The sequence below is a fragment of the Salarias fasciatus genome, chromosome 9, assembly GCF_902148845.1.
Source record: "Salarias fasciatus chromosome 9, fSalaFa1.1, whole genome shotgun sequence".
Classification (NCBI taxonomy): domain Eukaryota; kingdom Metazoa; phylum Chordata; class Actinopteri; order Blenniiformes; family Blenniidae; genus Salarias; species Salarias fasciatus.
The window spans coordinates 25,742,818-25,767,310 of NC_043753.1; the positions used below are offsets into that span (position 1 = coordinate 25,742,818).

Genomic DNA, 24,493 nt, shown 5'->3' on the forward strand with positions numbered 1-24,493 from the left:
AGGCACGCTGAATGGAGCTGCTGGTGCCACACAGGGCAGTGAGACGTGTCCATCTGTGCAGGAGCTGCTGGTCTTGCTGCAGGTCCTGGACACCGGCGAGGCCAGAGGAGGCGGGACTTCCTGATGCTGGAAAGCGGCTGGTCTGAGGAATGGGGCAGTGAACCCAGGCTCTACACTAGACGGTCAACGCCGGTCCTCGAGGGCCGGAGTCCTGGAGGTTTCGGGTCTCTCGCTGTTGTGGCACACCTGATTGCGAGGAAGGCCTTGCATTCATCTTTATGAAGCCTCCCAACGTTAGACTGAGGGCGTCTGAAGGCAGGCCGGCGGCCCTCGAGGCCTGGAGTGTAGCTCCACATCCCCGCCGTGCTGGTCTGGAGGCTGCAGGGACTGGTTCGGACTTCAGTGTGGACTTGTTGCTGAGGGACAGCAGAGCGAATAAGAACCTCTGGACCATCAGGATCCAACAGACTCAGGACGTCTTTATTTCCAACAAACAACAAAAATACATCAACAGTCCACTTCCATTCAGACCACCTCCGGACCCCCCCAGAGCTCCAGACCCCCCCGGAGCTCCAAACCACCCAGAGCTGCAGACATCCCCCCCAGAACTCCAGACCCCCCCAGAGCTCCAGACCCCCCCAGAGCCCCAGCAGGGGGGTCAGGGCGGGTCCTGTCCTTGGTGTCAGTACGGCTTCCCTCCCAGAGCAGCCAGCATCTCCAGTCTCTCTGCAGCCGACGGCATCTCTGGACGGATCCCGTCTCTCCTCCGCTGCACCATGACACTGTGCTGCGCGCCCACACACACACACACACACACACACACACACACACAGGTTAAATCATTCCCATATCTGCGCTGCGCTGTGTTTAATGAGATCCAGTGAAAATGAGCTTCCTGTTCCAGAGAACTGACGGCAGCAGGAGTGAGACGGAGTGAGACAGAGTGAGACGGAGTGAGACGGTGGTGACGGGACTTTGAATGAGAATCAAACCCAGACTCTGACAGAGGAGGCGAGGAACACTCACCCAGTATTTCCTACAGTTCCTGTATCTCAGGAAGAAGGCGGAGCACATGCTCTTATCGTAGTTGTAGGCGTCCAGGCACTTCTGGGACGCATCACTCTCCTGGAGGACAGAGGCATGGGGTGAGACAGGAGTGAGGCTAGACTCAGGGGGAGTGAGGGGGAGGCTGGAGTGAGAGGGAGTGAGACCAGACCAGGGGAGTGGGAGGGAGAGGAGTTAGGAGTGAGATGGAGTGAGGGTGAACCTGGAGTGAGAGGGAGTGAGGGTGAGGCGGAGTGAAAGGGAGTGAGGGTGAGGTGGAGTGAGAGGGAGTGAGGGTGAAGGTGGAGTGAGGGTGAGGTGGAGCGAGGGGGAGTGAGGGGGAGGTGGAGTGAGGGGAGTGAGGGTGAGGTGGAGCGAGGGGGAGTGAGGGGGAGGTGGAGTGAGGGGAGTGAGGGTGAGGTGGAGCGAGGGGGGGTGAGGGGGAGGTGGAGTGAGGGGAGTGAGGGTGAGGTGGAGCGAGGGGGAGTGAGGGGGAGGTGGAGTGAGGGGAGTGAGGGTGAGGTGGAGCGAGGGGGGGTGAGGTGGAGTGAGGGGAGTGAGGGTGAGGTGGAGCGAGGGGGAGTGAGGGTGAGGTGGAGCGAGGGGGAGTGAGGCAGCACACCTCGATGCAGGGGTTGATGTCCTGGTCTCGGACCTTTCTGGCACTCATCTGAACCTGTGAGGAGAACAGACAGGTTGAGGTTCTCCAGAGGAACGTCACATGACCTCTAGAACCTAGGAAAGAGTGAGAGCAGCACTCCTGACCCCCATCGGGTACTGACCACCCTCACCCCGACACACAGGGTGACGGGCGGATAAGTGGAGTGAACTATGAGAGGCTGTTCAGAGCGGCCCTCAAACTCCACACATAAATAAAAACTGTTAAACATTCTGAGAACTGACAGAGATTCTGAAACTACAGCAAGCAGTCTGAAACCTGTCATACATTCTGGAAGCCAACAGTGTAAACCCCGCAGAGCCCGGGTCCCAGCAGGCTGAGGCTCGTGACCTCTGACCTCTGACCTCCTCTGAGGGGTGCAGCTTTACAGCGAGGTTTCATTCAAAAAGCATCAGACGTTCTAAAAACTACCACATCATTATAAAAGTGTCCCTCACTCCCGGCTGGAGGACAGCTGAGCGGTCCGCCGCAGCTCCACAGAGCCGGAGCAGAGCCGGAGCAGCTCAGTCCTTCAGGCTGGAGTGCAGTGTCCCTGCCCCCCATGCTGGACCAAAGTCACCTTCCTGGATGTCCCCACGTGGGGGGCAGTTGTTCGCTGGGGTGAATGAGCGCCTACCGTCACTGGAGGGCAGGCAGAGACTCGAGCTGTCCTCAGAGGAGCGCGTGAGGCAGAGCCCGGGCTGTGTTTACATGATCCTGCCTGTTACTGCGGGGAGCTAACAGGCTAACGCGGCTAGCTGAGCTAACGGAGCGAAGCCAGAGCGAGGCTAACGCAAGCTAACAGCTGCAGCTAACCCACAACACACTGCGGCACCGCGCCGGAAGCACAGAGACGTCTGGAGGGAAACACAGACCTACAGACCAGGAATCATAGACACACAGAGCGAGAAGCACGCACACACACACACACACACACACACACACACACACACACACACACACACACACACACACACACACACACACACGGACAAATAGAAACAGAATTTTAAACATGTAGAGGAAGAATTATGTACATAGAAGTAGAATCACGGAGCGGTAGAGTGACAGACACATAGATGTAGCGTCATAGACACACGGAGGAAGCATCGTAGTAAAATAGAGGTAGAATCATAGACGCAAAGTTTGAATCATAGATATATAAAGGCAGAATCAGTTGGTAAAATCATAGACACATAGATGCAGAATCACACATACAGAGTTAGAGATATAGCCATGTACAGGTAGAGCCATCAGAATAAAGAATCATTCATATATTAAGTTAGAATTATACACATGTAGGAGTAGAATAGATATATAGAAATAAAATAATAGACACGCAGATAGAAATGTAGTCATATAGACTCAAAACAGTTGACATTAGTGGTAGAATCAGAGATACAGTATGTTGTAAAGCTGAAGAACGAGAGTTGGAGGCGGCGTGTTCAACACAGAACTCCAGGCTTTATTCTCCACCACGGAACTCTGAACACGTGAGAATGAATGAGAGCCACCTCAAAACAGTCCGGGCGTTTAGATAAACGTTCCCCCCATCCCACAGTCCATAGTGAATTATGAGTAAACTGATCACCACAATGTAGAGGGTGGAATCTTGTAGATATATGCAGTTAGAAAGGTAGACCTAACATATGTAGAAGTAGACCATTAGATGTGCAACCTGGAAAAATAGACCTACATGGGTAGAATCATAGCCTTACGGAAATGGAATCATGGCCATACAGTAATAGAATAAGAGACATATAGTGGTAGAATCATAGACCAACAGAGGTACAGTCTCTGCCATCCATCAGCGTGACTGCCATCTTGGACGGGTCGTCTCCATTCACTTCTATTGATGAGGTTCTTTTAATCAACCACAGCCAGAGAACCTCCACGAGGGAAGGCGAGGACAGACGGGGGCAGCAGAGGGACCCGGACCCAGGGCCCACCACCCCCCGGCCTGCCCAGTCCACCCCTCCATAGGGCACCACACTCTCTCCTCACATACCAGTGGCTTACACACTCAGTCTGACCGACGGCTCTTCACTCATTTTAATGTGAACAGTGCAGGAAGATCAGCACAGCTGAGAGAACCAGGAGGGACTGTCCTGAAGACTCAGTGAGGGATGAAGAGCTGATGAGGAGGGAGGAGACCCATCCAAGATGGCCGTCATGTTGACATGACACCTCCCGTGGACAACAGTCAGAGCTGCTGACTGGTGGTCACACTTATGTGAATACACTCCTGTAACACACTCCTATAACACACACTCCTGTAACACAGTCCTGTGAACACACTCAAGAAACAGACTTCTGTGAATACACTCCTGTAAATACACTCCAGTAACACACTACTGTCAACACACTTCAGTGAACACACTCCCTGTGAACACACTCCAGTAACATCCACCTGTGAAAACCCCTGTAACACACTCCCGTGAACACACTACTGTGAATACATTCCCAGTTAACACATTGTGGGTGAACATACTCCCAGTAACACACTCCTGTGAACACACTCTGATAACACACTCCAGGGAACACACTCTAATAACGCACTCTGGTGAACACACTCAAAAGTAACAGACTTCTCTGAATACACTCCTGTAAATACACTTCAGTAACACACTCCCATGAACACACTACTCTGAATACATTCCCAATGAGCACATTGCCGGTGAACATGCTCCATGCACACTCTTGTGAATACACTCCAGCAACACACTCCTGTGAACACTCCTGTCAACACACTACAGTGAATGTACTCCTGTGAATACATTCCAAATTAACACACTCCTAGTGAAAACACTCCTGTGGAAACATTTTTGTAAATACACTGCAGTGAATACACTCCAGCAACACACTCTCAGTGAACACACTTCTGTTGAATGCACTCCTGTTGAACACACTCCTGTTAATACACTCCAGCAACACACTTCCGATGAACACACTCCTGTGAACGCACTCCTAGTGAACACACTTCAACAACACACTCCTGTGAATGCACTCCCAGTGAACACACTCCTGCAAACACACTCAGGTGAACGCACTCCCGATGAATACACTCCTGTGAATACACTCCAGGGACACACTCCTGTGAACACACTCCAACAACGCAGTCCCAGTGAACACACTCCAACAACACAGTCCCGGTGAACACACTCCTGTGAATACACTCCAGGGACACACTCCTGTGAATACACTCCAACAACACAGTCCCGGTGAACACACTCCTGTGAATACACTCCAGGGACACACTCCTGTGAATACACTCCAGGGACACACTCCTGTGAACGCAGTCCCAGTGAACACACTCCAACAACACACTCCCGGTGAACACACTCCTGTGAATGCACTCCGTTCAGTAACGGCGCACCAGGAAAATCATCCACTCCGTCAGGCTGAGCGACAGCTCCATCAGCCAATGGCAGCCCGGGACACAGACCGACAGACTGCCGAGCCAATAGAATTGACGGACATACAAGTTAGGCTTCCTGCGGTCCTGAAACAGTGAAATTAAAGATTTACAGAGAGACAGAATGTCCACCAAGTCCACGACCGCGCAGTGCGGAGCGGACCCGGAGCTCCCGGTGGGTTCCAGGCAGACCGGGCTCTCTCTGGCCGCTCCGCGCGCCCCGGGCTGCACGGCCGGGGGGCGGGGCTTAGCCCTAGTGCGGTTGCATCGCAGCGCATACACAATGGCTGCTCGAAAGAGGAGAAAGCAAACAATTTTCAGGCCCGCCGCGTCTAGCAAAAAATATGAGAAAAAAATTATTAAAAATTCAGAAAAGAGCTGAAAGTGAAGAAAAAGTCAACAGAAAGGATGTTAAAGCGTCCGGGGTAAGTTTGGTGTAAATTAAAGAAGCGGTGAGCCAGTAGTTGAATTAAAATATCGGGGTTATTTAAATTATGAGAGGGGGGTGAGCTGGGGAAAAAGTTTGTGTTAATCAGTACCCAGCTCCGGAGCGCACAGAAAAGTCCCGACATGTTTGGAAGAAATAGTGTATGTGCTGATATGAGTGTGTCAGTGCTCGTCCGTGAACATTGACGAGCCGCAGCACGCGGAAAGTTAAAGTTTATTTCTTTAATATTAGAACTGCGGCGGAGCGCGAGCCGCGGCACAAACACGCGCACTGGAAGTGTCAAGTTTACTGCGGTGTGTGTTCTTCTCTTTCACACTGACACTGATCAGCAGCACCGTTAACATGTTCCTATCGACCCAGCATCTCTTTACACACACATTACAGGCTCATAGCGCCGTGTGTGTGTGTGTGTGTGTGTGTGTGTGTGTGTGTGTGTGTGTGTGTGTGTGTGTGTGTGTGTGTGTGTGTGGGGTATTGACCACGGTGACATATGAGTGTGAGGTGGCTTCAGATCCACTGACAGCGTCCTGGAGGAGGGAGCGGCTGGAGCTGGGGTTGAGGGTGTGTGGAGTGAAGCTGCTGCAGGTCGCTGATAGTCTCATTACAACTGCTCCACCATGAGGGATTCAACCTATGGCCCGCGGGCCCAGTCTGTCCAATGTTGTCTGCACTACAGTCTGCAAATATGTCAAATAAATGCCATCTTTATTTTCCACTAATAATTACACAGTGTCCCCACAGTGAATATGAGTGTGTGGTCTCTGTCTGCCTGTTTTTCCTGTGATGGAGACCTGTCCTCACCTGTCCTCACCTGTCCTCACCTGTCCAGGGTAGATCAGTTAAGCTGGGATTGGCTCCAGTGATAAAGTGGTGCAGAGGACAGTTGAATGGAGTAAAAATTCAAATAATTACAATGTAAATCACACTGTTTGAGTGAGAAAGTCTGAAATCTGCAGCTATGCAGCCTAATGTGACTCTGCATCTCTATAGTGACTCTACAGCTCCTCTATAGTGACTCTACAGCTCCTCTATAGTGACTCTACAGCTCCTCTAGTGACTCTACAGCTCCTCTATAGTGACTCTACAGCTCCTCTATAGTGACTGTACAGCAGCTCTATAGCAGCTCCACAGCTCCTCTAGTGACTCTATAGCTGCTCTAGTGAATCTACATCTCCTCTATAGTGGATATTTTGACGTCGGTTGGTGATGTTGAAGTACATGTGAGCTGGCTTTGTGGTCCTGCGGAGGTTTCAGAGGTTTTACAGGTGTGTGTATCTGTAGCTCAGACCTGAGGATGGATCAGATCTCTGGTTGAGGAGCTAAAAGTCAGTCTGACTTGAAGCTGCTTTAGGAGATATTTTCAGGACATGTCTGTTCTGGACCTGTGGATGTCTGTTCTGGACCTGTGGATGTTTGTCTGTTCTGGACCTGTGGATGTTTGTCTGTTCTGGACCTGTGGATGTCTGTTCTGGACCTGTGGATGTCTGTTCTGGACCTGTGGATGTTTGTCTGTTCTGGACCTGTGGATGTCTGTTCTGGACCTGTGGATGTCTGTTCTGGACCTGTGGATGTCTGTCTGTTCTGGACCTGTGGATGTTTGTCTGTTCTGGACCTGTGGATGTCTGTTCTGGACCTGTGGATGTTTGTCTGTTCTGGACCTGTGGATGTCTGTTCTGGACCTGTGGATGTTTGTCTGTTCTGGACCTGTGGATGTCTGTTCTGGACCTGTGGATGTCTGTCTGTTCTGGACCTGTGGATGTTTGTCTGTTCTGGACCTGTGGATGTCTGTTCTGGACCTGTGGATGTCTGTTCTGGACCTGTGAATGTCTGTTCTGGACCTGTGGATGTCTGTTCTGGACCTGTGAATGTTTGTCTGTTCTGGACCTGTGAATGTTTGTCTGTTCTGGACCTGTGGATGTCTGTTCTGGACCTGTGAATGTTTGTCTGTTCTGGACCTGTGAATGTTTGTCTGTTCTGGACCTGTGGATGTCTGTTCTGGACCTGTGAATGTTTGTCTGTTCTGGACCTGTGAATGTTTGTCTGTTCTGGACCTGTGGATGTCTGTTCTGGACCTGTGGATGTTGGTCTGTTCTGGACCTGTGGATGTCTGTTCTGGACCTGTGGATGTTTGTCTGTTCTGGACCTGTAGATGTCTGTTCTGGACCTGTGGATGTTTGTCTGTTCTGGACCTGTGGATGTCTGTTCTGGACCTGTGGATGTTGGTCTGTTCTGGACCTGTGGATGTCTGTTCTGGACCTGTGGATGTTTGTCTGTTCTGGACCTGTAGATGTCTGTTCTGGACCTGTGGATGTTGGTCTGTTCTGGACCTGTAGATGTCTGTTCTGGACCTGTGGATGTTTGTCTGTTCTGGACCTGTGGATGTTTGTCTGTTCTGGACCTGTGGATGTTTGTCTGTTCTGGACCTGTGGATGTCTGTTCTGGACCTGTGGATGTTGGTCTGTTCTGGACCTGTGGGTGTCGGACCTGTAAATATCTGATTGAAATCCTGGCAGTGCTTCTTCAGAAATAGAAGATTTCCAGCATGAGACTCATTCTCCTGTCACTGACACTGTATGGAGTCAGTATGAGAGACATTGAGTTCCCTGAAAATGGTGATGATGATGATGATGAAGGATGATGATGGTGATGCAATGATAATGATGGATTGTGAATGATGATGATGATGGATGATGATGGTAAAGATGATGATACTGATGGTGATGGTGGTGATGATGATGGATTACGGTGATGATGATGGTGATGGTGATGATGGTGATAACAATGTTGCATGATGATGATTTTTTTATTTTTTTCCCCTTGTCCGGTTCAGCAGCTGGGGCGTGCAATATTGTATGATTGTAGCCTTTTACTATCCGAACAGATTTTACTGTCAGCAGCAGGACGAGACTGAATCTCCTCCTGCTGCTGCCTTTATTTAAAACTGGCATCCAGCATGGCTGAGGACAGGACCGGGACGGAAACGCTCAGAGAGCAGGGACAGAATAAGAGAAAGATAGAGAGAGGGAGAAGGGGGGGGGGCACAACCTATGTACAAATTCACAACAAATGCAAAACAGTGTTGTCGACGCACCACACGCAACCAAGAACCATCCCAAACCCCAATCTAGACAACACCAAAACAGAGCCGACAACCAACACAAAAACTGACAGAACCATACATATTCATATACGTATATAATAATTTTTTTTTCCCCCTGACGAACCATAGTAGTGAACAGACTAGTAACTAGTAGTAACTAGCAGTAACTAGTAGTAACTAGCAGTAAACTCGGGGCGTGCATCAAGAGAGGGCTACTACAGATCACCATTAGTCTAACCACCACAAGAAGACAAGGTAACCGAGTATGTGAAGAGTGATTAAAGATCAGCGTGATCATGCAAATATGATGGTGATCGTGATAATGCATATATGACCTCTGACCCCTGAGAAGGCCAGAAGCAGGCCAGAGAGGCCCTCAGAGCCCAGACAGCCGGCGGTCATCCCATAGCCCGGATCCAAGCCGCCCCCCCAGGCAGACGCCCCCGCTCCGGTTCAGACATGGGGCAGAGGAAAGCCCCGGCCGGGGACCCCGGCGGTCCCGGGGCCCGGGCCCCGCGGAGCCACGACCGGCAGGAGCCGGTCAGAGCCGAGAGCCCAAGGCCCAAGAGCCCAAGAGCCGACCCCCCACACAGGCGGAGGGCCATGACCCCCCCAGGAGAACCGGCCCACACGGGCGGCTACCCACCCCAGGCCAGTACCCCCCCCAGCGCTCCGGCCACGCACCCCGAGATCCAGGGCATCACACACCCCCCGTCCACCCTGTCCTCTCCCACCTCACTCCCCCCCGCCCCAACCCAACACTTACACCCACTCACTCACACTGACACACACACACACGCATGCACACACACACACTCTCACACACACACACACACACACAACTACTCATCCCTAAACCAAACACACCCACATTCTGACACACTCACACACACACACACACGCTAGCAAGCACGTACACACACACACACACACACACACACACACACACACACACACACACACACACACACACACACACACACACACACACACACATGCACGCACGCACACACAGAGTCAACCCTACCCCAAGCACACTCACATTCCCATGTCATCCAACCGTCATGTCCTGTGGGAGACCCCCCCAGAAGGCAAGGGAACACCGAACCCCACATCCAGGCCCCCCCGCCACCCACAACCGCCGCCCCCACCCCCAAACCCCACTGCTGCAGACAGGTGTGCACCCCCCCAAACCACAGCCGGTCCAAACCCCAGACCTGTGGGCCCGGGGGTTGGATGATGATGATGATAATGGTGATGTAATCATGATGATGATGATGGATGATGGTGGTGATGATGATGATGATGATGATAAAAATGATGATGACGATGATGACGATGATGACGATGATAACGATGATGATGATGATGATAATGATGACGATGATGATGATGATGATGATGGATTTGAATGCTGGCTTAATGCTGGACATAAGGGGACAAATGTCTCGTCGCAGTAATGTGTTTCATATCAGTCCATTTCACTGGAAAATAATTCCTGTTGCTCTTCAGTGAGATTTGAATGTAACAGAAGGTATACATGAACCTGTGTTCGCTCCCTGCCTGGGCCGTGTCTCTGGGGTCCTCTACCAGAGTCCTGGGAGCTGGAGGGTTCTGCAGGATCTACCAGAGGCCTGGGAGCTGGAGGGTTCTGCAGGATCTACCAGAGTCCTGGGAGCTGGAGGGTTCTGCAGGATCTACCAGAGTCCTGGGAGCTGGAGGGTTCTGCAGGATCTACCAGAGGCCTGGAGCTGGAGGGTTCTGCAGGATCTGCCAGAGGCCTGGAGCTGGAGGGTTCTGCAGGATCTGCCAGAGGCCTGGGAGCTGGAGGGTTCTGCAGAATCTACCAGAGTCCTGGGAGCTGGAGGGTTCTGCAGGATCTACCAGAGTCCTGGGAGCTGGAGGGTTCTGCAGGATCTACCAGAGTCCTGGGAGCTGGAGGGTTCTGCAGGATCTACCAGAGTCCTGGGAGCTGGAGGGTTCTGCAGGATCTACCAGAGGCCTGGGAGCTGGAGGGTTCTGCAGGATCTACCAGAGTCCTGGGAGCTGGAGGGTTCTGTAGGATCTACCAGAGTCCTGGGAGCTGGAGGGTTCTGCAGGATCTACCAGAGGCCTGGAGCTGGAGGGTTCTGCAGGATCTGCCAGAGGCCTGGGAGCTGGAGGGTTCTGCAGGATCTACCAGAGTCCTGGGAGCTGGAGGGTTCTGCAGGATCTACCAGAGTCCTGGGAGCTGGAGGGTTCTGCAGGATCTACCAGAGGCCTGGGAGCTGGAGGGTTCTGCAGGATCTACCAGAGTCCTGGGAGCTGGAGGGTTCTGCAGGATCTACCAGAGGCCTGGGAGCTGGAGGGTTCTGCAGGATCTCAGCTGTTCTAGCACTGGTCTTCTGGACAGAGATCTCAGATGTGGTCCTGGTCTTTCCTGGAGCCATGCCTCCAGCTGGGGGGTTCCTGCCCCTCCCCCCATCACTCCTGGACCACTGCTGCCTCCACAGCCCTCATCTCCTCCAGCTGCTCTTCAGTCCTTGGTGGTTCTCCAGAGGTTCCTGTTCCTCCTTCCTGATGTTCTGTCACTGGGGTTGATACACCCTCACTACTGCTCTCTGCTCCTGGTTCTGCTGGTTCTCCTGGTTCTCCTGGTTCCCCTGGTTCTCCTCCACAACTAGGTCAGGCTGATCCTCCGTCAGCAGTTAGTCCGTCTGGATCTTGAAGTTCCTCAGGATCTGGTCTGGGTTGATGGTTCTGGGGTCTGGTCTAGTGTGATCCACCTCGGGTTCTAGTGATCTGGTGTTTAGGGCCTGTTCTATCAGAGCCTCTGTTCTTTCAGTCCTGCCTCTTCTGTTTGTAGGGGTTTGTCCTCCCATGATCCTCCTCTGGCTCCTGGTTCTCTCGGGGTTCCACTGTCTGAGGCATTCACTGAGCAGGTTCTCACTGGGTCATGTTCTGGATGTGTTCCTGGAGGGAGGATGTTTCCTCCTGGATGCTGGCTTTGACCTTTGACCCTCCCCAGTCCTCGGCCTCCAGCCTCAGGACCTGGACTTGGGGTAGAACCCTCCTGCATTGCGAGGAGGTTCCTTGTCTTGATGCCGGTAGCTCTCATCTCTTCCAGAGTCCAGGATATTATACCAGCTGGGTAATCTGATTACTGGTAGGACAGACATGTTTATGTCCTGGATTTGATTCCTGTATCCAGCTGACTGCTCAGGACCTGTCTCACCCTCCGGAGGTCCATGTCCGGCTCACTCCTGGTGTACAGCTTGATGTCGTCTACGTAGAGGAGGTGGCTGACGATTGTTCCACCGTGGAACTGGTTCCCGGATCCACTCCTGGTGATGATCTGACTGAGGGGGCTCAGGCCTCTGCAGAACATGGGGGGGGGTTATATATCCCTCAAACATCAAAGTATTAAGGATGAGCAGCTTGGTAAATGCCTTCTCACATAAACATACCTACATGTGTGCAGGATTACCCAGAATACCTGGAGTCATGTCTCCAGGAGCAACAGAGGCATCAGGCAGACGGCGGCAAACTAAAAGCGAATGTGTCCAGATATCAAGGAAAATAAGGAATATATATTAAACATGACATGCAACAATGCTGACCTGTTTGTTTTTCTTTGCTGTTGTCAGCCGTGTCCCCCTGCTGGGACGGCCCCCTGTCCCACTCTGCTCGTCCCGTTCTGTCGGTGTTCCTGTGGTGGGCACGGGAACATGTCCTGTCTGGTGCTGTTTGGGTTTGGGGGTCGTTCGAAGCTGTTAGCGTGGCCGCAGACTGTTAGCTTAGCTCTGGGGTTTGGGTGCTGGTTCGGGATTGGGCATCGCCGGACGGACGGGGGAGGACGTGTCTCCTCCAGCTGCTACCGTCTGGTCTGCTAAGTACCGTTTCAGCCACACCGTTGACTCGGCGTGGAGCTGCTCTCATTATCATTGGCTTGCCGTATTGTGGGGATGGTGCAGAGGGTCGTAGATACCTGCTAGGCCCAGCCACGTGATTGGTTCAGCATGGAGCGGCTCACATTATTAGCTATTTGTCTGTCAAGCATGAATGAACGCAGTCTATCAGAAAGCCTAGCAACCATCAATATTCTATCCATGAAAAGTTATCTTACGATTGACTGACTGAGCCGGTCTGGACTGGGTCCACGGGCCATGTGTTTGTCACCTCTGGTGCACAGTGGATGTGACCTGAGCTGCTGTTAGGACTCGTGTTGTGTTCAGGAACCATCCAGCTGATGTTGGCGCTGCTCTGTCCACAGAGTCCGGACTCCGGGCGCTGCTGAGCTCTTCAGACTGGACCCAGTCCTCCTGTCAGTCCTCGCCGGGCCTCGCGCTGCTGTCCATGTAGCCGCTCTGCCGTAGGCTGCCATGGCCACGGGAACCCAGGGCCACCGCGACCACGTCCTGGAGAGAGCCAAGCTCGCACCATCCACGGGGCGGCGCCGACGAGCCGAAGGGAAGCCCAAGAAGAACTTCCCCTGCCAGGAGTGCCAGAAAGCCTTCAACAGCCTGGAGAAGCTGAAGGTGCACTCGTACTCGCACACCGGAGAGCGGCCCTACCGCTGCTCCCACCCCGACTGCACCAAGGCCTTCGTCTCCAAATACAAGCTGCTACGGTACGGACGAGCAGCTGCTCCCAGCAGGCTGCCGCCCGCCGCCCTTCTCTCGCTCTCTTGCTAATAGTGTGTGTGTTGGTGAAACTGCTGTGATGTTGAGTGCTGGTGTGTGTGACGCATGCCTGCTCCGATGTGCCGACCGCTCACTGAATGTGTCTGTCTTCCAAGGCATATGGCAACGCACTCGCCCGAGAAAAACCACAAGTGTTCATACTGTGAGAAAATGTTCCACCGCAAGGATCACTTAAAGAACCACCTGCACACCCACGACCCGTACAAAGAGGCCTTCGCCTGCCAGGAGTGTGGGAAGAGCTACAACACCAAGCTGGGCTTCAAGCGCCACCTCGCCCTGCACGCCGCCAACAGCGGCGACCTCACCTGCCAGGTGTGCCTGCAGCCGTTCCCCAGCACGGGCGTCCTCCTGGAACACCTCAAGACGCACGCCGGCAAGTCCTCTGGGGGGGCCAAAGAGAAGAAGCACCGCTGCGAGCATTGCGAGCGCCGCTTCTACACCCGCAAAGACGTGCGGCGCCACATGGTGGTGCACACCGGGCGCAAGGACTTCCTGTGTCAGTACTGCGCCCAGCGCTTCGGCAGGAAGGACCACCTGACGCGCCACGTGAAGAAGAGCCACGCCCGCGAGCTGCTGAGGGTGAAGACCGAGCCGGCCGACCCGCTGGAGCCCGCCGTCTACGACCCGGCGTCCGGCGCCGTCAAGGGCGAGCTGCCGGGGATGCTGTACGGCGGCCCCGTCCTGGACGCCGAGCCCTTCCCCGCCCCCGCGCACCCCTTCTCCCTCAAGTACCCCCTGGGCCCCCACTTTACCTCATTCCCCGCCCCCCAGGAGCGGGACCAGAACCTGAAGGGAGAACTGGAGACCTACCTGATGGAGCTGCAGGGCGCCGGGCCCTCCTCGTCCTCCGCCGCCCCGGATCAGCTCTCCTCCAAGCTCCACCTGGTGCCTCAGGTGAGCGCGCTGGAGGACGGCGGCGGCGGCGGCGCGGAATCCTCCCCGCCCAAAACGGCTGCTGCCGGCGACTCTCTGATGGACTTCTCCCAGCTGTTCAACTTCCTGCCTCTGAACGGGCCTCCGTACAGTCAGGTGGGGGGGGGCGGGGGACACGGCGTCTCCTTCCCACTCAGCGAAGAAACCCCCCCGCTGGTCCAGCTGCCCCCCCCGGCCCCCCCGGCCCCCCCGGGCCCCGAGGCCGCACAGAGTCCGCTGCAGGGCCTGCCCCCCTCCTTCATGTCCAGCCTGAGCGCCCCCACCACCCTGCCCCGCTTCCACCAGGCCTTCCAGTGAGACACACCGCCGGGACACCGGGACAGACACACCGGGACAGACACACAGGGACAGACACACAGGGACAGACACACAGGGACAGAGACACAGGGACAGACACACCGGGACAGAGACACAGGGACAGACACACCGGGACAGAGACACAGGGACCGAGGGACAGAGACAGAGACAGCCTGAGACAAAGACTCACTGAGACACAGAGACAGAGACACATAGACAGACACACACACACACACACACACACACACCACCACCATCTCTTCTCATAGGAAGGTTTCATTAGACTGTTTCTGTGTATAGAATTGTTTTCCACGTTCAAAGTGGGTTTACTGGTTCATGTCAGCAGGTTTTACGAACTCTTGCAGATTGGTTGAGATTCCAGTCGGGCTGACGTGTTTAGTTTTCATGGTGGTCTCAAACCTGCCGTCATCAGGACGTCAACATGCTCCACATGCAGCTGGTTCAGAAGACTGAAGCCCGGCGCCCAGAGGGGGGTAGCAGCTGTTAGCCCAGAGCTCAGACGGGACGGAGACTTCATACACAATCTAAACTCCGTGTGTGTGTGTGTGTGTGTGTGTGTGTGTGTGTGTGTGTGTGTGTGTGTGTGTGTGTGTGTTCCAGACATAAGCTCCTGCAGTAAATCAGTACATGTACCAGGTGGAGTTTGCAGCTCTTCACTGATTGGACAGTCCAGGTCCATGAAAGCATGAGAGGGTAGAACCCTAGAACCCTCCCGACATGAAGGAACACTGACTGTTCCTGAGGAGGAACACATGTCCCGGTGACAACATCACATTTTATTACTCCATCAGCCAGTACCCCCCCAGTACCCTCCATTATCCCCCAGTACCCCCCCAGTATCATCGATACCCCCTTTCCCCCATTACCCCCCAACCCCACCCCTCCCAGTACCCTCCTACCCTCCATACCCCCATTACCCCCCAACCCCACCCCTCCCAGTACCCTCCTACCCTCCATACCCCCATTACCCCCCAACCCCACCCCTCCCAGTACCCTCCTACCCTCCATACCCCCATTACCCAAGGCCCAGCAGGACACAACAAGACGGTCCAGAGCTCTGACGTCAGACAGTTCTGGACCTCCTGTCTGTCTGTCTGTCTGTCTGTCTGTCTTCAGGGTGGAGGTCCTCTTCGTCCAGGCTGTCCTCTGTCTCCTCCTCCATCACCACTCACTCACCCCTACCTGGTGGGCGGGGCTTGGTGCATTCAGACAGATGTGATTGGTGGGACATGTGGAGACGTCCCAGCTCAGTCTTCGGAGACGTGTATGTTGTGCATGTTGACGTCTCACTGCCTGTATCGTCCTCTGCTTTGATTGGTGGAGACTTGCAGCCCCCAGACCCAAACAGGACCAGGGTCCGGGTTGGGGTTGGGGCTGGACCCAGTCGGGTCTCTTTTCCAGCGTAGTTCATCCAAGAGTCTTCATGTTCCGCCTCAGCAGGCTCACTGTCTGAGCGTCAGAAGGCAGAGGACGTGCAGCGTCTCTCGTCCCGGCATTTCAAGAGGCTGCTAGAACCCGGAGTGAGACTGTGAAGTTCTCAACCTTCAGCAGAAGCACCCGGGAGTGAGGGGAGTGAGGGGAGTGCTCGCCACGGCGGTCCGATCTGCTCACTCCCTGACACTTCTCATGTTCAATGCTGTCGTCACTGCAGCTGCTGCGGCCTCCACTGGGACCGCAGACCTCAGTTTGGGACCCCATGACTGAGCTCAGCTTCAGCTCTGCTCCACCAGGGTCGCAGTTCAAACCCGGCAGCAGTGTGTCGGTGCACACTCAGTCCAGGCCCTGCTGCCTTGGTTTCTTCCTCCACCTGATGGTGCACAAGCACCTGCTGAGTCAGGGGGTTAAACATACGGCCCGCAGCCCAAAGCTGGTCTGCATCGTGACAGCCAGACCCAGACTGAGCAGTGAAGCTGAAAACTGCTGCTTTTTCCAACATTAACCTGAAATCAGACAGATCACCTGAGAGTGACCCCTGAGTGACCTCTGAGTGACCTCTGAGTGACCTCTGAGTGTTCAGATCAGGTCCTGATGTCTCCAGCCTGGTGCTCCAGTCAGACCTGGTGAGGCTGAAGGACCCCGGGTCGGGGGGGTCGGGGGGTCGGGGGGTCGGGGGGGTCGGGGGTGAGGTCAGCTGCTGGGTCACTTGCTTGTGGACCCCGGCGGGTCAGGACCCCAGGACCTGACCCCTGCCCGGTACCCAGAGTGTTTCCCTCCTTTACCTCACACACCTGGAGAGCCCCGCCCTCGCGGGAGAGCCCCGCCCCCGCCGGAGAGCCCCGCCCCGCCGGAGAGCCCCGCCCCGCCAGAGAGCCCCGCCCCGCCGGAGCGGGACGCTGGGCTGGAACGTAGAGATGAATGTTTCAGAGCGTTTATGGAAGTTTGGTGTTTTTATCTTGTGAAGGTTTGTGGTTTTACAAGACGTTAGGAAGCCACAATTTTTTATTTCCAGTTTTTGTAATCATAGCACTTTCTGTAAATCGAATGCCTTTATTTTCTCCAGTACATTTTGTTTTAAACCTTTATTACAAATGTATAAATGATATATTTAGCTCGTCTAGAGAACAATAACATGTAAATACATTATAAAATGTTCTATTTTTACAGGTACCATTTTGACAGTGTTTTCCTATCAAAGTGTCATTTGCTTTACTTGCACAAGTGTTCTGTGTCTGAAAACCTTTAGACACAGGCCTTAGTCGTTCTTCAGCCGCTGGTTTAGGTGAGAGCAGACGGTCGTCCTGCTTTGTGGATTTCATTCTCCTGATGTCTGGGAGTCAGACAGTTCTCCCGTCCCCCTGGCCTCTCCTCCACCAACACCACGCGGCTGCCTCAGCCAAAACACCCACCAGAGGTCTGCAGACCGGGCCGCCGAGCCTCCAGGGACCGCATGAGCCGAGAATCAACGAGTGAATGAATGAATGAATGAATGAAGCTGGAAAACAGAACGACTGCAGGAGAAATGTCAGTGAACATTGAATTAACAGTTAAAACAAGTAAACCCAGAGAAAAGTGAAACAAAGGAGTGTGGAAGGAAAAAAAACCTGGTAAAACTAAAACTGCCCTGAAATAAGCTGAATACCTGAAACAGGCAGCGGTCAGATCAACTTCGTTAGAAGCGACTAAAAAGGGAAAACTGCTGACCAACAGGACTGATTTCTTAAAACATGTTTCTGTCAGTCAGAGAGGTGAAGTCAGTAAAACCATAAATATATATATATTTTTACAAAGGTAAGACATGGAGAACAGATGTGGCTCAATAAAAAGGGAAAAACAGAAAACAGCTGACGACAACACCCAAGGTCATGAAGAACAGGAGAAGGATCCTCATCCTGCAGCTCCACCTCCCTGGGTGGATGCTGGGTCCTGCAGACCAGTTTCTGGGTGGATGCTGGGTCCTGCAGACCAGTTTCTGGGTGGATGCTGGGTCCTGCAGACCAGTTTCTGGGTGGATGCTGGGTCCTGCAGACCAGTTTCTGGGTGGATGCTGGGTCCTGCAGACCTCTGGTTTCTGGGTGGATGCTGGACCTTGCAGACCAGTTTCTGGGTGGATGCTGGGTCCTGCAGACCTCTGGTTTCTGGGTGGATGCTGGGTCCTGCAGACCAGTTTCTGGGTGGATGCTGGGTCCTGCAGACCTCTGGTTTCTGGGTGGATGCTGGGTCCTGCAGACCAGTTTCTGGGTGGATGCTGGGTCCTGCAGACCTCTGGTTTCTGGGTGGATGCTGGACCTTGCAGACCAGTTTCTGGGTGGATGCTGGGTCCTGCAGACCTCTGGTGCGTCAACGCGCTGACTGTGAGGGAGGCGTGTGGAGGAGGGGCGCAGGAGGCGGAGCAGCCTCAGTGGTACAGTGAACTTTATTGAATGTGTCTGTGAGAAACACTGCAGTATGTTTGGCTCTGGATCAAGCTGCTAACACACTTCGAAGCTCCTGACGGTGCTACAGACCTCCTTCTAGATCCCGGGTGTATCCTCTGTACAGCGTTCGCCCGGTCGTACTATATAGCTCCATGTATTGTTACCGTACTGTGACTTTGTGGCGTCTGACGGACGGGCCGCTCATCCTGGACGGCGGTCCGCGGAGGACGAGCTTCAGACCGACTTCATTCCAGCGACTCGTTTCAAACTCTCAATAATGTACTACACAAACTACTGTTGTATTTTTGTATGAATATACGCAAAGTAGATCACTTAAACAGCTTTTATGCGTTGTTGTTTTTAAAAAACGAACATTGACATCTTCCAAAGAAGCCGATTATTTATTACCGGGCAGAATAACCTGATTTTACTCACATACTTGCTGCTATGAGAGAGAAGAGCTACAGGCGACAACTCCAGTGTTTTACGATGTACTGAACGTTCAATAAACCAGAGAAGGATCCAACCACACTCCGCCTCCCTGCTGGTCACTGTGCACGCTCGCCACGCCCACTCCAGGCTCCCGCTGACCTTTGACCTGACGAGACACACATGATCCTGAAGATGACGGACAAACTAAACATCCTCACTTTATTCAGAGTTGCTACAAACGATTCAGACTGAGACTTTCTGTCTCAGATTTTTTTACAGTATGTTTACTGTTTCCTCAGATATTTAGAATTTTACCAAAAAAACGATCTATTTCTCAGAATTGTCTTTTTTCTCAGTATTTGACTTTTGTGTCATTTTCACCACAAAAAAAATCTAGATTTTTGTCTCAAATATTTGGACTTTTGACTCAAGAAAGACGTTTGTCTTCGGTGTGGCCGTCCCGATGTGAGGCTCAGGCGCAGACGGCAAACAGAAGCAGAAGACGAGTTGGACTGGTTCATTTAATCAGAGGCAAACGGAAAGTCCGAGTCCGAGGGCCGGGTCCGAGTCCCGGGTCCGAGCCCCGGGTCCGAGCCCCGGGTCCGAGGCCCGGGTCCGAGGCCCGGGTCCGAGCCCCGGGTCCGAGCCCCGGGTCCGAGCCCCGGGTCCGAGGCCCGGGTCCGAGGCCCGGGTCCGAGGGCTGAGGCGGGGAAACGAGGTGCTGCTTCTCCAGCAGCAGGCGGAGATACGGTCCGGAAGCCGAGTCCAGGGCAGCCAGGTGAGCAGGTGGCAGGTGAGGGGTGGACCGAGGCGGTCCCAGCTGAAGCAGAGAGGAAACGGGGTCAGAAGCAGTCTGGACAGAGGGCCATGAAGACACTCCGGTAGAAAGTGACTGAGGAGTTGAACGGCCCGGCGTCGGAGGGGGGCTGCAGCCAGAGGAGCAGCTGGAGCAGACCAGGACTCTCCCCGAACAGGTGACCCCAGTCAGCTGATGAACGCCCACACAGCCTGCTCACCTGCAGGAGAGAGAGAGAGAGAGAGAGAGAGAGAGAGAGAGGGAGGGAGAGCGAGCAGCAAAGCAGACCATAGAGGCTGAGTGAGCATGACAGATCTGTTCGACAAAAAATAAACGTGTTTCTCTGTATTTGGTACTTTTCAAGGGGGGGTGTGTTGTACTTAGTTACATTTGTATTTTACAGCACAAGGTGTCGCTGTCATGATGCTGTGGAAATGCAGAAGAGTGTCTAAAGATGGCGGCGAGGGAACCTGCTGCGGTTCTCTCTTCACCCTGAATGAATGAAGGAGTTCCCGTCTGTCCCAGGAGAACTGGCGATGCCCTCTGACCTGGGATGAGGTTCTCAATAACGAGATGCTCCTTATCGACACAACGGGTACCGCGGCCTCGGAACCGAGGAGCAGCGACTGTTCTCCAGGAACAGGTTCCGTGATGCTGTGGCTGCTTTGGAGAGGCACTTTAACACGAACTGAGTGTTGCTATGGAGACACACATCCAGAAAACGAGCACCAACGCCTCATGAGACATTTACTTAGTGTGTTGCTGCAGTACGAGGAATGACGACTGAACACCTGATGCATCCTAACGTCAGAGAGAGGCTGTTGCTGGAGTGAGACCTGCTGTTCAGCTCGCTAAAGACACGTCTTCAGCGGCGACATGTCAGCTGATGCTGCTCAGCCTCACCGGCCTGCTTCTACAAAGATCCTCCACAGTTCAGAGAAGCCGCAAAGCGCCGGGACTGCACCCTCTCAGCGGGATCGGACCAACACCGTGAAGCCCACCGCCCTGCAGCCTCTCCCTCCACAAAGCAGGACGTTTCTCTCCTGTTTGTCGTTCATCTCACACCGTCAGTGTCGCCATGTGAAGCTTCCACATGGGACACTTCTCCAGAGACCGGCCGTCTGCATCCTGTCACTGAGCAGGTCGCAGACTCCTGGTCTGCTGCAGCATCTGCAGAACCAGTCCAGCGCCTTCCCACCGGACCTGCTGCAGGTCCAGCAGTCCAGGAGCTCCAGCTGCCACCTGTCCACTCCACCCCCCCCCCTCTCACAGGAAGAGACCTCCGGGCTGCTCTGGACATCAGCTGCTCCTCCCCCTGCTGAGCTGCTTGCTCCTCCGGCTAGCTCCCAGCACGGCTACTCCTCACACTGGTTCTGCGCTTAACTTGGTTCAGAAGGTGAAACTGACCCAGCTGTGGAACCAGTACGCCAAAAACTCAGCTGCCTGCTCTACCCCGCCCTGAGCCTTCTGCCCCGCGCTCACAAATAGCAAAAGGCTGGCCTTCCTCAAGAAAACCAGGAAGCAACCTGCTGACTCCACACGACAAGATGGGCGGTGAACCGTCAGTCGCTGCTCCATCCTCAGAGGGACAGGCCTCACTGCACCGGTCTCACCAAGACATGCAGGGATCACAAACTGAGTCATGGAGGGATTGTTCTCACCAAACATCGCCTGAGTGAGCTGTAGTGCTGGCCTCAGTCGTGCCATGCCGGCTTGTTTTCTGCTGTTTCTGAGAAGGGTTTGCACTAACATGGGAAACTTCTGGTTCTGGTTCTGGTTCTGTTCGGCCATGGAGGAGTGTGCACAGTGAGCAGCATTCCAAGGTTCTCCACCACTCAGCTGAAAGGAGTTTGGACCCATTGTTTCTCTCTACAGGGGCCGTCGCGAGTGTGACATCTGTGAAGACAAGTCGTACGTCTCAAGTCCCATTAATGGTTCCACTGCTCCAGTTCCAGCTTCTGCTCAGCAGCTGGATGAACCTGATGAGGCTGAGGGAGTGGCACTGACGCTGATTTTGCTGCTGTTGTTTTCCAGTATGCAGTGTTCTTTCACGGGGAGATGAGTTGTGTTACATTTTACAGCACGAGGTGTCACTGTGGCATGATGCTGCAGAGGTGTGTGTAAAGACGGCGGCGACCTGTCACCTTACCGCCCGTGCTGGAGTTTCACACTGCTGAAGAGATGCTGTTCTGTATCTTGCTGCCATCTTCATTTCAAAATCGACCTGGAGCAAACCCACACACTGGGAGAACATGCAAACTCCACACAGAAAGACCAGACCAGGTCTTGGTGAAGCGAGTGAGCTATCCACCGTGTGTGTTCACTCTGATGCAGAGAGGAAGAACCCTGAGAACACCAGGCCTGGACCACACACGCGCGCGCGCGCCGAACTGAGTTGAACCGTTGCTGTGAACCCAGTGAACCCAGAGGACGTGCCGCACGGTGCCCAGCAGGGGGCGGTAGAGCTGAGCTGCAGCTTCAGACCAGTCTGACTGTTCAGAGGACAGAGAGGGACAGACAGGCAGAAGACAGATGGGCAGTCACACACTCGTGTGTGTGTGTGTGTGTGTGTCGTACTGACGACACTCCGTCCCTGTGTGGATCGTTCCTCCCAGAGCAGGCCGATGCTGATGCTGGTCGTGGTTGGGATCAGTCTGCCTCAGTCTGCCGGACAGTTCAGCCTGAAGGCAGACACGTTAGTGAATGTCATTGTAATACTAGGAAAATGTTTCATACACAAAGGCAGATTTCTAAAATCTAAACCTGTTTTTATTGTGTTTCATAAAGAAATGTCTCTATTCTTCTCATCATTGAAACATGTGAAAAAACGGACTGTGGTGAAACTTTTTAACATGATTGAAGATATCAAACTCATGGACAACCCCTAACCCATCGGACATCCATGTGGACAGACCCCTTTTATTTTATTAGTTTTATTTTATTTGCTCTTTTCTTTCTATCCTGTATGACTTCTTGTGTTACTTTTCGTACCTCTTTGTACGACTGTTGATGTTGCCTTGGTTTAATAAAATAGAAAAAAAAAACAAGCCTGAAGGCAACTTCAGGGCTCACGTGACATTTCCAGCCAAACACAGCTCAGCCAGGGAAGAAATCGAGCGCATGCGCAGTTGAAGAGAACGAGGTGAGCCGTTTGTAACATCAGCTTTAATAATCAGACGTGAACAGTGCAGAGCCCTCCTTCACTTTCCCTCCACGTGCAGTCAGTCCGGAAGACGACACCGTCACCTCCTCCATCACCACCTCCATCAGCAGCTCCTCCACCTCCACCAGCAGCCCCGCCCTGGAGAGCAGCCCCCTCTCAGCCCCCTCTCAGCCCCCTCTTCACAGTTCTTCCAGACTTCTGGTTTTCTACAATAATCTCCCCCAAAATGTGACCATGCTGGGTCTCTGGTAGCTGACTGCACAGTGTGTGTGTGTGTGTGTGTGTGTGTGTGTGTGTGAATAATGTGTCTTCAGCAGCACCTGTTTCTGTTTGTGTGAGTTGGACGGCTACACGCGCGCACTCCGTGCACGATGCCGTCCCCGATCCCCAGCCGCCTGCTGCCCAGAGACCTGTACCCGGCCGTGGAGCTGGGCACGTGCAGCAGCCCGCTCGCCCAGCCCGGCCCCGGTCCCGCTGCCAGCCCCGGTCCCGGGGCGACCCTGCAGGTCCCGGCTCAGCGGTTCCCCGGCAGAGCCTCCGGCCGCCCCTGGTCGTCGGTGATCCAGTGGAAGCAGCTGCGCGCGCTGCAGCCGGTGGGCTCCGGGGGCTTCGGGTCGGTGTACCGGGCGGAGTACCTGGGGAGGACCGTGGCCCTGAAGAACGTCAAGAAGTGCTCCAAGAACGCGCTGGCGTCCCGCCAGAGCTTCTGGGCCGAGCTGAACGCTGCACACCTGAGCCACCCCAACATCGTGCGCGTCCTCGCAGCCACCACGTGCGTGCCCGCGGACTTCGGGGACGAGGGCAGCCTGGGGGCCGTGCTGATGGAGTTCGTGGGCAGCAGCAACCTGCAGCAGGTGATCTACGGAAGCCCGGAGGAGCTGCCGCCGCGCCGCTGGCTGCGCTACGCCGCGGACATCGCGCGCGGCCTGGACTTCCTGCACGCGCACCGCGTGCTGCACCTGGACGTGAAGCCCGCCAACGTGCTGCTGTCGGCGCGGGACGCCTGTAAGCTCGTGGACTTCGGCTGCTCCGTGAAGCTGGAGCCCGGCCGCGAGCGCGCTGCCATCGGCGCGCACCTCAGCCACGTGTGCGGCACGTACACGCACCGCGCGCCCGAGCTGCTGCGCGGCGACGCGGTGTCGTCCCGGGCCGACGTCTTCTCCTTCGGCATCACGCTGTGGCAGCTGGCCACCCGCGAGCCGCCGTACGCCGGGGACCGGCAGCGCGTGCTGTACGCCGTGGTGGCGCAGCGGCTGCGGCCCCCGCTGGACCGACCGGCCTTCGGGTCCGAGCGCGGCCGGAGCTGCGCCGCGCTGCTGCGCCGCTGCTGGAGCGCGGAGGCCCGGGACAGACCGGGAGCCCCGGAGCTGCTGGCGCTGCTGGAGCGGCTCCGGATCCGGTACCTGGAGCAGGGACCGGACGACAGCGGGACGCTCTAGACCTGGCTCTGCCTCACTGTGGGACGGTCCAGGGCTCGAGTCCGCCCGGTGGATGGAACTGAGTTGAAGTGTCTGATGTTTGACTCTGCTCCACAGGGAGCACCCAGACCCGGTTTTAAAGGTTCTTCTGAACCGGTCCAGACTTTTATTTGCTGCTTCATGTTGTAAAATGTAAAGTATGACTTCTTTCATTAAAATTATTTTTATACTC

General features: G+C 54.5%; 3 protein-coding genes across 3 annotated transcripts; 2 read left to right on the forward strand and 1 right to left on the reverse strand.

Moving 5' to 3' along the window:
* Positions 1–459: 459 nt before the first annotated feature.
* On the reverse strand, positions 460–2,531 carry chchd7 (coiled-coil-helix-coiled-coil-helix domain containing 7). Its single transcript, XM_030099790.1, has 4 exons — positions 2,340–2,531; positions 1,667–1,720; positions 1,027–1,125; positions 460–787 (listed from the first exon to the last, which is right to left on the reverse strand). The coding sequence occupies exons 2-4, from the start codon at positions 1,712–1,714 to the stop codon at positions 683–685; spliced, it is 252 nt and encodes an 83-aa protein (XP_029955650.1). The 5' UTR covers positions 1,715–1,720; positions 2,340–2,531; the 3' UTR covers positions 460–682.
* A 2,885-nt stretch (positions 2,532–5,416) lies between these two features.
* On the forward strand, positions 5,417–14,676 carry plag1 (pleiomorphic adenoma gene 1). Its single transcript, XM_030099673.1, has 3 exons — positions 5,417–5,542; positions 12,918–13,274; positions 13,443–14,676. The coding sequence occupies exons 2-3, from the start codon at positions 13,027–13,029 to the stop codon at positions 14,575–14,577; spliced, it is 1,383 nt and encodes a 460-aa protein (XP_029955533.1). The 5' UTR covers positions 5,417–5,542; positions 12,918–13,026; the 3' UTR covers positions 14,578–14,676.
* Positions 14,677–23,214: 8,538 nt separating this feature from the next.
* On the forward strand, positions 23,215–24,282 carry mos (v-mos Moloney murine sarcoma viral oncogene homolog). The gene has a single exon (XM_030099561.1). It carries the CDS (start codon positions 23,215–23,217, stop codon positions 24,280–24,282), a length of 1,068 nt encoding a protein of 355 aa, XP_029955421.1.
* The last annotated feature ends 211 nt before the right edge of the window (positions 24,283–24,493 follow it).